Source organism: Ursus americanus, chromosome 25 (assembly GCF_024610735.1).
Source record: "Ursus americanus isolate L20-20 chromosome 25, mUrsAme1.1.p, whole genome shotgun sequence".
Classification (NCBI taxonomy): domain Eukaryota; kingdom Metazoa; phylum Chordata; class Mammalia; order Carnivora; family Ursidae; genus Ursus; species Ursus americanus.
In genome coordinates this window covers 27,146,215-27,165,218 of record NC_142151.1, presented here as the reverse complement: position 1 = coordinate 27,165,218, position 19,004 = coordinate 27,146,215, and the positions used below count along the sequence as shown (strand labels likewise).

The 19,004-nt window shown below is 34.9% G+C and overlaps 1 protein-coding gene across 8 annotated transcripts in view; it reads right to left on the bottom strand.

Annotated features, from left to right (window-relative positions):
* The window catches only part of CCDC91 (coiled-coil domain containing 91), a 311,062-nt gene that overhangs the window by 197,043 nt on the left and 95,015 nt on the right, over positions 1-19,004 (bottom strand). For 6 of the 8 annotated variants that reach the window (XR_015721662.1, XM_045811835.2, XM_087855733.1 and 3 more), the window contains exons 4-6: positions 10,630-10,787; positions 9,489-9,692; positions 8,855-8,959 (exon numbers count right to left, since the gene is read on the bottom strand). Coding sequence is in view for 7 of the 8 variants with exons in the window: in XM_045811835.2 (XP_045667791.1) it covers positions 8,855-8,959; positions 9,489-9,692; positions 10,630-10,787 (467 nt within the window). In the remaining variant the exon portion in view is untranslated. Of the gene's footprint in view, positions 1-8,854; positions 8,960-9,488; positions 9,693-10,629; positions 10,788-12,016; positions 12,106-19,004 lie in introns of all 8 variants that reach the window. The other 2 variants (XM_045811832.2, XM_045811837.2) reach the window with 1 other exon arrangement.

Genomic DNA, 19,004 nt, shown 5'->3' with positions numbered 1-19,004 from the left:
AAATATATATTAAAAAAGAAATTTAAAACTCCACACTTATATTTCAAAGTGAACTAAAAGGTATTATGAAAGTGATAAACTAAGGAGCAACATAAATCATACTATAGAGAGACTCAAATGATAGGAGAAATTTCAGGAAAGAATTATGACAGAATGAATCATTTCCAAAATGATCACTAAACTAAAAAGAACATAAGATCAAATAAGCTAAATTGAAAATACCTTAAGAGAAATAAAATAAATGGGGAAACATGTTTTAGATCAGAAAGAAACGAAGAAAGCAATGGAAAGGATTCAACACCAAAGGTTAACATAGAACACAAACACTATCCAACGTACAAGAGTCACCAGAAGGGGAAAAAATAGGATATAAAACAAGAATTAAATTTATAATTTAATAAAAATTCCTTGATTCTAAAAATGTAATTGAATCTATACATATTAAAGGGACACATTGTGAATCTAGAGAAATCAGTTCAGACTGACCAATACCAGGGCATATTCCAATAAAATTATTTGACATTAAAGAACAACAACTTAGAAATTTGTCTAAAACTGAGGGCTTCAGAGAGGAGGGGGAAGGGAAATGGGATAGGCTGGTGATGGGTAGTAAGGAGGGCACGTATTGCATGGTGCACTGGGTGTTATACGCAAGTAATGAATCATGGAACTTTACATCAAAAACTAGGCATGTACTGTATGGTGACTAACATAATAAAAAATTATTAAAAATAAAAAAAAGAAATTTGTCTAAAAAGAAAATAATTAAAAGAAAAATTAGATTGAAATTAAGTCTTTGACAGCAATACTTCATAACAGAAAAAATGGAATAATATATTCAGATACCCGTAAAAAGAAAACTCAGTAAGAAATCTCTTAATGAGCCACTATGGCAGCACCTCCAAGAAATACTCTTAAATAAGGAGGGGAAGGGGGAAAATTTGTAAAAATAAATAATTAAAGTGTACTTAGTAAACTACCATCTATATAAAAAGGGGATGGAAGATGGATTTATTCATTCATTCATTGATTCATTCACCCATCCATCCCTTTAGAGTTGGGTTTTGTATTCACCATAAAAGACTCTGGAAGGATAAAAGTAAACAGTGGTTGCCTGTTGAAAGGAACAGGAAGTGGGTGGATTGTGCATAGGATGGGGAGTAGGCTTTTCACTGTATGTACACCTTTTTTACTATATGTACTTTTGATGTTTGAACCACTTGAACGCATTATTTAACTGGTGTGAGATAGGACTTGAACATTTTTTAAAGCTTTTCCTAGAGATTCTAATGTGAGCCATGACTGAGGACTCCCGCTTTAACATCTAAAGGCAGTCAAATCAGTGAAGTAAAAGAGATAAAATGAAGAAATTAGTGAAAACTACTATATAAAACAATATTTTAAATGTATTATTTTCACCTAAAAGTCTTAAAGAAATGTATAACTAACACATTAACTAAAATACCCTTAAAATGTTGCTTATTTTTATATATAATTCTTTCAGCTTGTCTTGAATAAACTTTTTTTAAAAACATACAAACCTTTTGCTCCAATGCTTATTGTTCTAATACAGTTTGACAAAAAGGTCTTCCAAATTTACACTGGATTTAACAATTCAATTTATTTTGGAATAAGAAAGAAAATTCTTAGATCTGTCTTAATGACTCTCCCTTTATGGGGGTTGTAAAGAGGGTAGGTTTCCTAACAACTGAAATTTATTCATTTCCCACTATCTCACTCAATCTAAAATATACAGTGCTAAATGAAAGGCATTCGAGACCAAACAAAACATAAAATTTTTATTTTCCTTTCATTTCTTTCCTCTTCTTCATAATGCTGTTAATCATTCTTGAAGATAGGTGAGTGAACAGGACGTCTTCAAGTTATGCTTAATCGGTATTTCCTTTAGCATACTCTACTTCTTGGTGGGAGTGAAACTACATTTCAGGTTACCTATGCAGAACTGGTTACTTCCTCACATACTGGGTCATCAAACTAAATGCTCAGAGGTCATCAAGCCACTGCTCAAACCTACCCTCAGCCAAGTGCCGTAAAGCACAATAACCACATTAGTCTCTGGCTAACAGCATAAGCATCCAACACCTGACTAGCATTCACTTTGAACAAGTAAACAGAAACGTTAAGAATAATATCTGTTTGGGGCACCTAGGTGGCTCAGTCGGTTAGCGACTGACACGGCTTTATCTCAGGTCATGATCTTGGGGTTGTGAGATTAAGCCCCAGGTAGGGATCCATGCTCAGCATGGAGTCTGCTTGAGATTCTCTCTCTCCCACTGCCTCCGCCCCTCCTCCCTCCACTCATATTCTCTCTCTTTCTCTAAATAAATACATTCTTTAAAAAGAAAAAAAGAATGATATCTATTTATTTAATTAATATAACCTGTGAAATGGGCAACAGAATATAGGTAGTAACCTGAAGCAGTATAAATCCATTTATGAGGTCAATTTAAACATTATTAAATGAAACACCGTATTTTCACATAACTGTTTTTGTTTTGTTTTGTTTTGTTTTGTTTTAATTAATTCTCAAACAGAATCATAGTATAACCAGGAGGCATTTCAATAGGAAATGGCATTTGGAAGAACAGGCCCAATGTTTAAAAAGTTTATACAGAAAATTCCCAAAGCTAGCCATAGCTACCAATTTTGACAACTATCAGAGATGAAAATTTAATAAACAGTTGCATCTGTTAATTCAATTTCTTTTAAATGTGGTTGCATTATTACTATCAGGTGTGACCTGACAAGCTGCCAAGTTTCTTCAGTCCTCTCAAGACCAATCTGCATGCAGACCAATTTGCTATGGAAGTCAGAAAAAGAAGACAAAAGAATTTGGAATACAAATTCTACTAAGATGAGTTCTCCAAGTTTCATGAAAAGTCCTTTAAATAGCTACCTCTGACAAATGCAGCATGACTCACTTTTCTTCCTCTAGTTGGGCTACACACCCTGGACAGAACAGGAAAGGAGAGGTAGTGCACACCCCCATTGTACTGCAGAGTTCACAGTGTTCCTTATTTCCTTCTGTTACAGGCACATTCACACCCCTCCACCTATCCTGGTAATTAGACCATATCACATAAAACAACACTGTTAGAGCTCTCTGTAATAGTTACTGCTGTTTTTTAAAAAAAAAAATTTATTTAAGGTTTTACAAACATTACATTTATTAATTACTCTTTCTCTGGTTAGATTAAAATCTTAACAAAGGCACACCTAACAATGGTCTAAGTAGAGGTAGATTTATTTGCAAAACTGAAAAGTTAAGCCCTCCACTTTGAGATCCCATGAAAATACCTGGATTGTTTATGGTGATGAACTTTTATTTTTCCGAATTGTCCCTATTTTCCACAATAAACACATTATTCTTATAAACACATTATTCTTATAAACACATAAGCATACTAACATTTTTTAAGAGAAAGGCTTCTCAGGTAATTTAATCTAGTCTTGTCAGTACTATCTCTTTGTATTCCTGAATGTTGTGTTTTACTTAAGATACCACGGAGAGATAGGCACCAATGTATTATCCCTGTCATCATAAATAACATAAAGCTTTTTCTATTTCATTAAGCTCCACAAATATTTAGATGATCTGTATGTTATATGTCTTAATATAGAAAATATATGGATTTCCATATTCTACAGAAAATAAATAGACTTTCAGATATCTGAAGAATGACTGGCAAGCCATAAATTCAAGCAAGAAATTTAATAAATATCTACTATGTTAAAACTCATTTTTGCTAATATTTCATCCTATATATACATATATATCATACAGTGGCCTCTTCTGACACAAATTTAATAACATCTCTTATTCCTAAAAAATTATCAGATTGAACTAGCTTTGTATCAGTTTGAAAAAAAGGCTATATCCCCAGAAAAAAAGTGGATTACCAAAAAGGAGGTCAAATAGTGAAGCCTAAGATTTTCTAAATTCTTAATTAATCTGGTCTGTACAATTTAATTTAAATATTTTTATCGAAAATACATTTCCAGAAAGTCTAACACATACACCCATACATGCACAAACTTGTAAGTATAAAGCAAAAATAGAGTCTTATGAGTTATTTCCCAGTATGAGTTATCCATATTTTTATTTGCCCTTCCTCTATTTACAAGGACTCCAAAAACTGATTATGTAAACTATTTCTTTAAAAAAAAATTGTTAAAATATCTCCTTTAAGTTAATGTATTTTAACAGTGAAGTTAGTTTTCCTACTGTAGCTACAACAAAGAACACTGAAAATTTAGAATGTTCTTTTCTAGTGCACTTATAGACTGAAGTAGATGCATTTCTCCTGTTTTCTCAATAAGTACAGCTAAAACACCTAGACATTATATTTATAAAACAAATGTAAGATGATTCTAGAAGGTGGCAAGAAGAGAGATCTAGGAACCTGGGGTCAAAAAGGATTGAAGCAGCATTTAGTTCTGTGAGTTTTCTTTTAGCCTCATACATCCCAAACTGGGTACTGGAATGGCCAGCAACCAGGAAACAATAACCCCAAGAAAAGCCCTTCCTCTCTAGCCAAAGGACCACGGTAGGGGCAACTCAGCAGAACAAAAAACTTGTAGATAACAAATGGCCTGATGACAGCTGAACCCCATGGAAAAAAATATGACCCCACATCCATCTCTGTGAGCCAAGGCCAAAGTGCTAAGCCCAGACTTCCATCCTGACCAGCTGTAGGGAGGGTTCCCATCCCACCCCTGCTGCCCTCTGGGCGATAGCAGAGAAAACCAAGTTGGGAGGCATTTGTTAGACCTGAGTACCCACCCAGACATAAGGAGGCTCTCTCTCCTTCCTTTCCTGTGTCAGAAAAAGCCGAGCGGGGAGTCACAACTTTTACAACCATTCAGAGGTAACAAGGCTTCCCCACTCCATGCTATTAGTACAAGCACATGAGGGAGAGCAACGAAGTGTCTCTCCTCCTGCCAAGCAGGGTGGTATCAGCCAACGCTGATGGGGGGCCTGAGATACCACTTTTCCCTAGGATTAAGGAGGCACCCTTTCGACCCAGAAAGTCAAAGGCTGCACCTGACATTAACAAAGTGAAGTCTACCTTCTCCCAACTGTGCAGTGTCAGGAGACCTGTTAAAATATCAGACTTAATCAAGATCCAAGGAGTCATATGAAATACCCAAAATGCATAGGATGTAACTAAAACTACTCATCACACCAAGACTCAGAAAAACCTCAACTTGAGTAAGTAAAGACCATAAACAGACAGCAATAAGTTGACACCGATGTTAAGATTATTTGAGGAGGAGTTTAAGGTGACTATCATAAAATTGCTTAAATAAGTAATGATGAACATGATTAAAACATGAGGGGAAAAAAAAGTTTCAGCAAAGAAATAGAAGATATAAAGAACCAAGCAGGTGCCTGGGTGGCTCAGTTGGTTAAGTGTCTGCCTTCAGCTCAGGTCATGATCCCCGGGTCCTGGGATCCAGCCCTGCATTGGGCTCCCTGCTCAGTGGGGAGGCTGCTTCTCCCTCTGCTCCTCCCCCCTGCTCCTACTCACTCCCTCTTTCTCTCTCTCTCTCTTGCAAAAATAAATAAAATCTTATAAAAAAAAAAGAACAAAATAGAAATTTTAAAACTGAAAAATACAAAATGAATAAATAGCAAAGAACTGACTCAAAAGCAGAATCAGTAAACTCAAGATAGAACAATAAAAATTATTCAGACTGAACAGCAGGAAGAAAACAGCCTGAAGAAAAAATGTACGGAACAAGGACCCATAGAACTATAATAACAACAACAAAAAGCATTGCTGAATGGCATGCTTGCCTTTTAGTTCAGTATGACTATGAGACCTCCTAGTACATTTTTCTATCATTTTTCTGGCCAAGGTGATAAAATAAGTCAGTTTACCCTTTTATTCACGTGGTATAAAAAGGAGACAGACCCTTCTTGGCGTGGAAGCAAAATTATCTGAAAAAAAGTTTTCTTTGGAAGTATTGCTTCCTACAAAAGATCTTTTTAAATTGAATATGAGTTTTGAAGACTCAACTTGTTACTCTTGTATTATCACTGTTAATAGTACAAGCAGTACGACAACCATGATCATGTCACTTGGATTTATATCGGTCCTTACTATGAAAAGCTCAAAGTGTATGTGAAGTCTTAGATGGTATCTCAAGTATGTTCTCATTAACAGCCTGAGAAACTGAAACTGAATTTGCAAAGGTGTATGTCTCACTAAAGGGTGCAGAATAAGTCACTCATTACGGGCAGAAAAAAAATAAAGTTCTATATAAAGTTCTATCAGTATTCAGTATCGCATCTTCTAATAAACACTACAGTTCCAAGTATGGGGCTGTTAAGTGTGGCTGTACGCAACATAATTAGCCTTTGGGAAACAGGTTGCATTATATTAGTGAATTCATTCATTCCAGAATATTAAGTGAGCCCATATTATATGCCAGATATGGCCCTAGGCACTGGGAAAGAAAGCTCGTAATTTCATAAAAATTACATTCTGGTGGGAGAAAACAAAAAATAACCAAATTAAAACAAAGTAACAGGTGAATAAATGCTATGAGGAAAAGGAAAAAAGCAAGGGAAGGTAGGAAATGCTAAGCATTTACATAGTGTCTTATTTTCTAATGCAAGGTCAAGGAAAGCATCCGTAAGAAGGTAGCATTTGAGCAGGTATTTGAAGGAAGCTAGGGTTCAGTGAGAGTTGTTAGAAGTATATTATTCAGAAAGTTAAAATGTGACTCATGTAAATATAAACTGAACATACACCAAAGATTTATTCTACTCATTTATTAATAAATGAATAACCTATGTTAAGACTGAAGGAAGCAGATGTTAAGACTGGTTTAAAGAGCATTTGAAGATGCATACATATATATATATATATATGATATATATCATATATATATATATATATAAAATTTAAATAATGGTGTGTTAAACAAAGAGCACGAGGTTGGAGACAAAACTGGCCAATGTCCTACAGGGCAATAAAGAGTATTTCTGAGGTTATCTTTTCTAACAGAAATGACTTAATGTCTCTTCTGGGAAAAAAAATAATTAACATGTAATGTCAATATATCTGAGACTTACAACCAATAGCAAACAGTGAGTAAAATAAAGTACATTCTCCTGAATAATCCAAAGTCTATTAAACAATATCCCCATAAGACACTGAAAAAACACAGCTCACCCATTCCCTTATTTTCAAGTCTTTCTTTTTTCTTTTCTTTTTCTTTTTTTTTTTTTTAAAGATTTTATTTATTTATTTTGACAGAGAGAGACAGCCAGCGAGAGAGGGAACACAAGCAGGGGGAGTGGGATAGGAAGAAGCAAGCTCCCAGCAGAGAAGCCTGATGTGGGGCTCAATCCCAGAACACTGGGATCATGCCCTGAGCCGAAGGCAGACGCTTAATGACTGCGTCACCCAGGCGCCCCGCTTTGTTCTTTTTTGACAGTCCTTTGCAGATAGAAGAGCATTCCAGTCAGAGAGACTGTGAATGAATCACAAACCATCTCCCTCCACTCACCACTCCAACAGCCAAGGAATGCCCTCCCTGAGACAGACTCAACGCATTCACCTGGACCTTATTAAGTAAGACGTTTGGTGTAAGTAAATAGCTGGAAAAATTGGAGAAGTCAGAAGATTTACATTGGAAGGAGACCGAGAATTGAGGTCGGGAAATGATTTGATTTACATTTTTAAAAACATTACCTGCTGAAATAAAAACTCATTAGGGAGAAGAGCAAGGGTAGAGGTTAGAAGCCCACTTAGGAGACCATTAAACCAATCTAGACAAAAAAACAAGTAAATATATAGTTTGTCAGATGTAAAAAGTGCTATGGAGAAAAACAAAACAGAGTATAGGAAGGTTGACAGGGATGTCAGCATTGTCTGGAAAGGTCTTCTCTGATAAGGTGATATTTGCACAGGGATTTGAATGATATAAAAAAGAAACCATGCAGAGAATTGAGGGAAGAGTGTTCCAGACAGGGATAAGGCAAAATGACTGAGGAGAAAAGGCAGGGAAACGATGGGGAGAGGGGATAAAAGAGAATGCAGTGCCTTGCAAACCATCTTAAGGACTTACTTGGCTTTTAATTTGGGTGAGATGAGAAGCCATGAAGGTTTCAGAGCAGAGAAAGGACATGATCAGCTTTAAGTATTAGATCACAGTAGCTGCGATGGGGAGAATGGTCTGTAAGTGGGCAATGACAGAAGCAAAAAGATTAGTTAGAAGATCCTTTAGTATTCCAAGGGAGAAATAAGGATGGCTTAGAATGGGGGGGTAGCAGTGACCCTAAGGACAAACAATCAAAAGCTGGACATTTTGAAGGTAGAGCTAACAAGCTGTGATAAAGGAACAGACATGGGATAAACGTGGGTATCAGCCTTAGCAAGTGGAAATACAGAGCTGCCATTTATTGGGATGGGAAAGACTGCAGAAGAAACAAGTTTATTAAGGAAATTCAGGGAGAAGAGGAGAAGACATTGATTACAATTTATAAAAAAGGTTAAATATCTCACTTTGGAAGTTACAGTACTCCAAACTCTTCAAATGTAATCACAGTAAGAAAAATCAGAGTATCAATTTCTAAGTTTTATCCATTAGAAACAATATCTTTCACCAAACTGAGTCTCAACTAACCCTCATTGCTTCTCACAGATACACACTTTTCAAAACGGCATTTATCATTAATTTCATCCATTGTTGGTCAACATTTTACATATTGAAGAAAACATCTGATCCTTCACAAAGTATTTATTAAACACTTTTGAAATTATATTACATGCTTCCACAAAAAGGCCCACATATTAAATTTTAAATTCATGGGGTTTACCTGAAGTTCTTTGTATCTATCTTGAAAAGAAATGGCCTCTTGCTCTTTTTCCTTAAGGAAATCTTTTTCTAAGACACTATGCTTCTCCATCAATGATTCCACATCCTAAAAGAAAAATCCAAGCATAGATTTTATAATATTTAATGGCATCAAATATATTCAGTTTTTTCAATGAACACACCAGAAAATATTCGGTAAGGAAAGAACTTACAGGAAGTATGGTTTAAAGCTCAACATTATTACAGATTGTATGCCCCACTCTCATTTCCAGACCTGTGTTAACACTGATACACCACTAAAATTATTCACACCAATAAATGAATAGCATCGAAACTAACTGCAATCAGCACAAACCATCTCTACATATCAAAGTAAATAAAAATAAATCGGAAGAAGAGCATTAGAGGAAAAAAATTTGGTAGGAAATATTCATATCTTTAAAAGTACGTATCTAAGACTAGCCGTTGCTTATCAAAGACTTCTAAGTGATAAACTCTTAAAACTAATTTAAATCTATAGCCAAGGAAGACAGCATCTCCTTCCACTCATGAGTTTTTAATCAGAGATTGGGATTATATCAAATTTTGAGTCTATGCAATTCAAACATTTATTTTTTAGGCAAATGTAAATATACCTTTTTAATTCTCTGTTTTTCTTCTTCAGAAACTTTGAGTTTCATCTCCAGACTTGAAATTTTCTGCTGAAGCTGTATGTTTGATACATTGGCTCCAGGATCCTCAGAATCATCCACAAGAGCAATTGTTCCATTACTTTTCTCATCATTTAAACCCAATGGAAAAAGTGAGATATCCAGATGAGTGTGTGTTGATTGCTGAATCTAAACCACATTAAAAAAAAAAAAATACACAAGAGGGGAAAGTTTACACTGTACCAATAATGAAAACATCCAAAGGGCACCAGAAACCACATTTGGAAATTAAGTTGTAGCAAAGGTTCTGAAATTATTTCACCCTTTAAGTAAATCAACAGAAGACCTCAAACTGTTACAACAACCTGATCTGTGCAGCTAAGAAACAAAATTCCCTCTAAAGTCTAAAGCATTTATTATTTTGCAAGCAAAGCACTAAAAAACTTAAAACATTTTCTTATGCTTGAAAGCATATAATTAAGTATAGACACATCTGATACTCATCAGTTCTTAAATTTATACAAACATCCAGAATTTGTATATTTTTTAAATTGTAAATCAGATTTGAAATGTATTAATAACCACTAATTGATCATCAATCCTCTCTAGTAAAGGTAACAGGTGACTCAAGATTTGTGTACTGTACTTTGGATATCTGGACTAATTGCACCATCTAGGCCAATGCCTGGATCAACAAATATTTGAAAGAATAAACCCTATGACTACTATCTTTTTGGTTTTTACTCTAAAATTGAAATGAACACTCCAATACCTAAAAAAAAAATAGGGTAAGCTTCCCTGAAAAGATAAATAATTATTTTTTTGTTATTATTTTTTCTTTTGATGTTTTGAAAATTTGAAATGCAAACCAAAGTCAATTTTAATAAATGATAATTTTAACTGTAATTTGGTAACTATGGCTACTTAAATACTTTGCAGTTATGCCACAAAACAAACATATTATTCAGTTTTTTCAATTCTAGATATTAGCCTCAAAGTTAAAATATCTACAAAAATATTTTTCAGAAAAATAAGTAAAAAAAAAAAAATCAGAAAAGCTTCATTTAAACGAGCCTATAATTGTTTTAAGTATGTAAACTCCTTATAAAAATACACTTGCCTTTACCTGTGCTTTAGGAACAGTTTGAGTGACAATGCTGTTTTCTGCGTGTGTATTCTCTGGTGATGAAATGATGGGCTCAGAAGAGAGGCAGCCAACTGAAGTAGAGTGGTCATGGTCCAGTATAATCTCAGGAGAAGTTGGAGAAAGATGGACTCCAGATACTAAAAATAAATAAATAAACAAACAAACAAACAAACAAACAAATAAAAATACATAAATAGATAAATAGATAAACAAATGAATGAATAAATAAATGAATAAATAAATAAATAAATAAATAAATAAAGGATTATCCAAAAGAAAGTCAAGAACAGGTCGAAAGGAAGAAAAACAGCAGAGAGAAGGGAGGGGAAAAGGGTAAGGGAAGCAAAAGCAATGAAATAAAATGAATATTCTATGACCATTCCTCAGGGACCATTATCTAAAATCTAAAACTAGTATTTCTAAATTTAATATGACATTTCCACATGAGACCCAGGCAATGAAACAATTTAATAATGTCTTAGTGTTTACATAACACATTACCATAAGCAGTGCATTTCCAACTGAAAGTATTCAAATATATTATCCATCTATTCAGTTAAGAAAAAGCACTAGCATGCCTACTAATGCCCAGCACAAGCACTAAGCCTGAAGAAGATAAAGTGAGCAAGACAGATGCATTCATGTACTCAGTAACCTTATGACCCAGTAGGCAAGTCAAATCAATTAAATATGTATTATAATAACCTGAGCTAAGAGGAAGAATAGTTACTTTAAAACAGCTAATCCAGGGCGCCTGGGTGGCTCTATCAGTTAACTGTCTGACTCTTGATTTCAGCTAGGATCATGATCTCAGGGTTGTGAGATCAACCCCCAGATCCAGTTCAGCGCTCTGCAGGTAGTCTGCTTGAAATTCTCTCTCTCCTTCTCCTTCTGTCCCTACCCCCCCAACCACGCTTGCTCTCTCTCTCTCTCAAATAAATAAATAAAATCTTTAAAAAAATAAAATACAATAAAATAGCTAACCCAACTGCCTCTGTGTTAACTACTTTTATAACAGGCAAAAGAACTTTCATGTTAAAATCAATTTTAGTTCACTGAATTGTTTCCATAAAAAAGTAATGTTGAAGTAGAATCCTGTAATTAGTCTGACAACAAAATATTATTAGATTTTGATTAGGTTCAAATACAAAGGTCATGAAAAGAAAGCTGACTGCCAAGATGAAATAAGACAAAAATACTGATAAGGGCAAAATAAAAAGATTATATGTATTATTACTATATTTTCAAAACTCTTTCTAAAAAATCAAATGTATTTGAATTATGTGTTTTAAAGTTTAAGGAGAGTAACTAAATCGTTCTTAGCAGTAATCCATTTATATGTTTTGACTTTCTAAATTATAAAGACCTTTATTCCACATTGGCATCAGTAGCAACGTCAGCGAAGTTCTACCATAAATTCTGGAAGGCAGCTCACAATGGAAATTGCATTTTTCCCTAAAGAAAGACATTTTTAAGGTCATTAGGTATTTAAAAACTAAGGAATATATCAATTTCTAATTGGCACCGTATGGGATCATTCAATTATCCTACATACACTATTATTATGTCGCAATACTGAGTTTTTAAGATACTGTGTGCCACACTGGACAAGGTATTCTACCTTGTCCCACAGGCATTTCACTATTTTAACTAAAATACAGAAAACTGGAATTTCAATTCATGTTTGTACTTGATATATCTTTTCCAGAAATTATTTTTTCTAATCTTCACTATTCTGTATGCTAACATATTTCTCTAAAATGTCAAAATAGTCTAACTTCTAATTCTGAATTATAATTTATAATAAAAATATTCCTAATGAACTTTTAAAGGCATGAAAATAAGTACTATAGTACAGTAAGAGGGAATACAGCCCTGTAATTAACAGCATAGACTCTAGAACGATATTGTCATACCAGGTGTAAAACAACTGGCAAGTTTAACTTCCTTTTGTTTTCTTGCCTTTAAAATCGGCATAGAGTTGCTGATGAGACTTAAATTGACTAAAATATATAAAATGTTTAGCACTGCGCTGATATCATTTTCATTATTATTTCAAAGATCATTAAAATTTGTTGGACAATTATGTTTATTTCTGACCATACAGGGTGTGTGTGACTATGATCCTGGGTTCAAGAAACTCTTAAAAATATCATTCTGATCTGGGGTGCCTGGGTGGCTCAGTCAGTTGAGCATATGCCTTCGGCTCGGGTCATGATCCCAGGGTGCTGGGATTGAGCCCCGCATTGGGCTCCCTGCTCAGCGGGGAGTCTGCTTCTCCCTCTCCCTCTGCCCCTCTCCTTGCCTATATGTTCTCTCTCACTCTCTCTCTCTCAAATAAATAAAAATCTTTAAAAAAAATACCATTCTGATCTAATACCTGAACATTTTAACACCTCATTAGGTCACTCATATTTATAGCCATAATCTAAGACATCATATTGTCCCAAGTTAAATTCCCATCCTATAACATTAAATGGTCAGGTGTATCACATCAGGAAAAGAAGGAAAAGTAGCTAGAATAACGGGAGGGAGGGAATGTGGGAGGAAAGAAAGGAAAGAAACACATAAGGGGAAGAGAAAGGGAGACGTTGAGGGAGGAAAGTAGGAAGGGGGGACCTCACACTTGTGACACAACTTCACATTTACACCAGCTACCAACACCCTATCACACCTTCCCTTTATAACCAAATTTCTTGTCTCCAAATGATTTGTTTCCATTTTTTTTTCTTCCTCTCCCACCCCTCATCACTCTACTGGACCCATCATTTAAGATACTAATTTTTCTTTCACCTACTATTAATCAAATGAATACTGTTTACTTGATCATTCTTGAGTTCTCAGGAGCACTTGCTACTAGTGACCCTCCCTGTTCCTGAACTTCTTCCTTTGGCACCTGAAATACCATTATCTCCTAGATTTCCTCCTAATAGTTGGACTATTTTGTCCTTGTTTCCTTTCAGATTCTTTCTCCACTCAATCTTAAGTTTCATTGTTCCCTATACCCTCCAACCTTCCCAATGTTCACATTATTACCACTTTGAAAACCCATTATTTGGATTATGACCTGTAAGCTAATGACACATAAATTCATATCTCTAAGCACAAACCACATGCAGACCTCCAGATCCATATACTCAACTATCAGACAGTTCCATTTACCTGTCCAGTAGCTAAGTCAAACTTACCCATTATCTTACATAAAGCTGCTTTGCTTCATGTTTTCCATCTTAGTTAACAGTACCTCAAAGAACTATTTGCCCAAGCCAGAAATGATACCATTAAGTGCCAACCTCACTCCAGTCATACTGTGTTACGAACAGTTCTAATTATGCCATACTGTTCAATACCTCTGTGACCTCATAATATACTGTTTAAGTAAAAGTCATAGCTGTGGAGTCAAAAAATGGATTCAAATTTAAACAATAACAGTTTATTCATTATGCAGCCTTGGACAACTTACATTAACCCCTCTAAGCCATTGTTTCTTCTTCTGAAAATGGGGAAATAATGTGTAGCTCGAAACAAAGCTATAGAGCTTAACTCAGATAATGTATATACTCACTTCATTGTACCAGATAGGTACATGGTAAATATTCAGTAAATGGAAGTTGCCACTGAAATTATCGTTTGACATATGATATCACTGAATGTCAATGATATCAATTTGACAATGATATCATTGAATGTCAACATTCAAAACAAGCTTATTCAGGAATCTTCACCTGTTCCATTACCACCTATCCACAACATAATTTAAATGTCCCCCTATCAACATGTGAAAGAATTTCTAAGAAATAATTATAATAAAACATTATAAATAATGTTGTATAAATTAATTAGAGATCCAAATATTTAAAAAATGAGACCATATAAGTATTAAGAGAAACTATGAGTAAGTTCTTCTTTACCTGGGGTGTAAGAAAGGGCTTTTTAGCCATAACTCGATTCCAGATACCAAAAAAAAAAAAAAATTGACAAAAATTCCAATATGTAAGATATAATTATCCTCTCAACTAGCCAAGAAAATACAACTCTTAAAGTTTCAAACTGCTACAGTATTCTTTGGTCTACAAAAAGCTGACTAGTATCAGGCTTCATGTCGAAAATCTTTCAAAGATCTAGTGCACCCAACAGCACCATTTTCCACATAAAAAGTCGAATTTTTTTTAAGTAGAAATCTACAAAATTTTGTTTCTTTGGGTATTTGTTTGCTTGCTTTTAAATCCTAAGCAAGAGTACAGACACAACTTGCTTCATTTTCGATGTGAAATCCTTGGTTTTCTAAAACAGAGAATTGCAATACATACACTCTTCTATAGCTATAAAGCTAATCAAAAGTGCAGTGAATGGCAGTTCTGCATCTTTCACTTTGTAACGGTAACCAGCAAAGTCACTGGGCATATCATTTTTCATTGACAGACCTCTTCTAAAACACAAAAAAGCCCTCTACGTCAGAACACTGCATAAGCAAAGGAAGACCAAGTTTCCAAATAGTATGCAATTTTTTTCCAGTAATTTTGCCTGTGGTCAACTCTGTTTTGTTTACATAAGCATAATAACTCTTGTAAAGTCTAAACAAAAAACAGGTGTAAATACTCACGCACTTTTAACTATACCCAAAGAAATCTGTTAATCTCCGCTGATGGTTAATAATTCACAAGGAGAACACCAATAAAATGATAAACCTTTTTACAACTTTTAACTTAAAAAATATTTTCGGACCTTAATTTTCATTCAGACATTCTTTTATCCAACCCAAGCCCCTCCTTTTCAACATCTTTTCATCTCACAGAGGCTGGTGATTACCTTTTATAAACTGTCATCTCACTGAAATCCTCTGATATCCTAATTTATTTTCAAGTTTATGTATGAACCCCCTACTTCTGGTTCAGGGCTCATTGCTGAGACTTTGAACTTCACTCATGTAAAGAAATCACTCAGTTATGGAAAACAAAAATTATGCAAAAATTAAGAAAGATCTAAATAGTATATCTAAATATGAAGGTTTGTTAGCAAATATAAAATAAGTGGATAGGTTGGCTTTTTCTAAGTGGCAGAAAACAGGATTAAATCAGTGTTTAGAAAAGTACTACCTCTATCCAAGAAGGTTCTCTCCAAGAAATGTCCCTTGATTTATTATTTAATGGACTGCAAGATATTACCAAGGATATCTAGGTCAGACACTTAAGGAGAAAAATATAATAGCTTACAAAAGGCTAAGATACAGGAACACAAGGAAAAGGAATGGTCATTTCTTAATAAAAGAGGGATTACATAATTGATTACATTCCTACCAATTTAGTCATTTTTAATTAGTCTCCAGAGTATCCTATAAATACAGGCTCCACCTCTCCTTGCCTCTTTGAGGAATAATGGTGTGTTCCTAAGAGCTATTTTGGCAACACCATATATCGCAAATCGTAATAAGTAACTTTAAGAATTATGCAGATGACTAAAAAAACTATGTTTTAACTTATAAAAGTGAGATACAGAGACAGAATCCTCATAATCCATCAATAGAATGGTCAACACAAATTCATACCACATAAATACAATTTTTTGACCAGGGAAATCGAAAAATAATCTATTTAAATCCCCCCTACTTCTTCATTATCATTGCAGGAAGAAAATCCCACAGCATCCAAGAAATAAATAAAAATAAAAACAGAAACACACTAACAAAATGAAGACAGAATTATCTAATGACTCTAATAACTGAAAAACATGGAAGAAATATCTCAGAACCATAAATATATCTTTAAGCCAAGTTACTGAGATTTTTTTTTCTTTCAACTTGTGCTCACACAAGGTGACCAAACATAGGCAAAAAATTCTAAACAATTTCCAAAGAGGAGGGAAAAAACAAATCACGACTTAAGTTAAAGCAATATATTAAACTGATATGATGAGGAAGTTTTTGGCTTCCCAGTCTATGGAAGCTGGGTCCTTAAGAGCTTCTTTTAGAAACCAAAAGCAAAGGCAACAAAAGCAAAAATAAACAAGTGAGACTAACCTACAAAGCTTCTGTACAGCAAGGAAAACCATCAACAAAATCACAAGACAACCTACCAAATGGGAGAAAATATTTGCAAATCATGTATCTGATAAGGGGTAATAACCAAAAAATATAAAGAACTCCTACAACTCAACAGGAAAAAAACCAAACCACCCATTTTAAAATGGACAGAGAATCTGAATATACATTTTTCCAAAGGAAATATACAGCTGCCCAACAGAGATCAAAGGTACTCAACACTGGAAATGCAAATGTAAACCACAGTGATGTATCACTTCATGCCTCGAATAAGCAGTAATATTAGAATGGCTATTACCAAAAAGATAAGAAATAACAAGTGTTGGTAAGTATGAACAAAAGGGAACCCTTGGGCACTGCTAGCAGGAATGTAAATTGATACACCTCCTATGGAAAACAGTAGGGAGGTTCCCAAAAACATTAAAAACAGAACTACCACATGACCCAGCAAATCCACTTCTGGGTATTTATCCAAAAAACACAAAATACTCATTTGAAAAGATATATGCACCCCCATGTTCACTGCAACATTATTTACAATAGCCAGGATATGGAAACAATCTAAATGTCTGTCAATGGATGAAAGGATGAATGGATAAAGAAAATGTGATGTGTGTGTGTGTATATGTGTGTGTGTTCGTGTACATATATAAGGCAATATTATCCACCCATAAAAATGAAGGAAATCTTGCCTTTTGTGACAACATGGATGAATCTTGAGGACATTATGCTAAGTAAAATAACTAGACAGAGAATGTCAATACCATATGATTTCACATGTACGTGAAAAGGAAAAAACAAAAAAGTTAATAGATACAGAGAACAAATGGTGGCTGCCAGGGGTGGGGGGTAAAGTGAAAAGGTACAAATTTCCAGTTACAAAAAAAAATAAATCATAGGGATGTCATGTACAGCACAGTGACTAATAATACCGAATTGCACATTTGCAAGTTGCTAATAGATCTTAAAAAAATATTCATCATCAGTAAAAAAAATAAGTAATCATATATGAATGTTAACTAAATATAGTGATCATTCTGCAATACTCAGGAATACCTCATTTTATTGAGCTTTGCTTTATTTCACTTTGCTGATAACTGCATTTCTTACAAATTAAAGGTCCATGGCATCACTGAAGCAAGCATGTCTATGGATGCCATTTCCCAACAGCATTCACTCATTTCATGTCTCTGTGATACATTTCGGTAATTCTCACAATGTTTAAACTTTTTCATTATTATATTTGTCATAGTCATCTGTGGTCAGTGATCTGCAGTGTTACCACTGTAATTGTTTTGGAGCACCACAAATCATGCCCATATGAGACAACAAATTTAATTGATAAATGTTGTATGTTCTGACTGCTTCACCAACCAGCCAGTCCCCCATCTTTCTCCCTCGCCTCAGGCCTCCCTATTCCCTGAGACACAACAATACTGAAAGCTGGCCAATTAATAACCCTACAATGACCTCTAAGTGTTCAAGCGAAAGGAACAGTTGTACATCTCTCACCTTAAACAGAAAGCTAGAAGTGATTAAGCTTAGGAAGGCATGTCGAAAGCTGAGACAGGCTGAAAGCTAGGCTTCTTGCACCAAATAATTAACCAAGTTGTAAATGCAAAGAAAAATTTTCTTAAAGGAAATTAAGTGCTTTAGCATGAACGCATGAGTGATAAGAAAGCAAAACAGCCTTATTGCTGAAATGGGAAAAGCTGTAGTGGTCTGGGGAGAAGATCAAACCAATCACAACATTCCCTTAAGCCAAAGTCTAATCCAGAGCAGGGCCCTAACTTTTCAATTCTCTGTAGGATGAGAGAAGTGAAAAAGTTGCAGAAGAAAAGTGTGAAGCTAGCAGAGGTCAGTTCATGAAGTTTCAGGGAAGAAGGCATTTCCAGGGCGTCTGGGTGGCTCAGTTGTTAAGTGTCTACCTTCAGCTCAGGGCGTGATCCCGGAGTCCTGGGATCGAGCCCCACATCAGGCTCCTCCACTGGGAGCCTGCTTCTTCCTCTCCCGCTCCCCCTGCCTGTGTTCCCTCTCTCACTGGCTGTCTCTCTCTGTGTCAAATAAATAAATAAAATCTTAAAAAAAAAAAAAAAGCAGCCATTTCCCTGATATGAAAGTGCAAAGTAAAGCAGCAAGTGTTGATGTAGAAGCTGCAGCAGGTTACCCAGAAGATTTGGTAAGATAATGAATGAAAGTGGCTATACTAAACAAGAGATTTTCATTGTAGATGAAACAGCCTTCTATTGGAAGGGATGCCATCTGGGACTTTCATAGCTAGAGAGAAGTCCACGCCAGGCTTCAAAGCTTCAAAGGA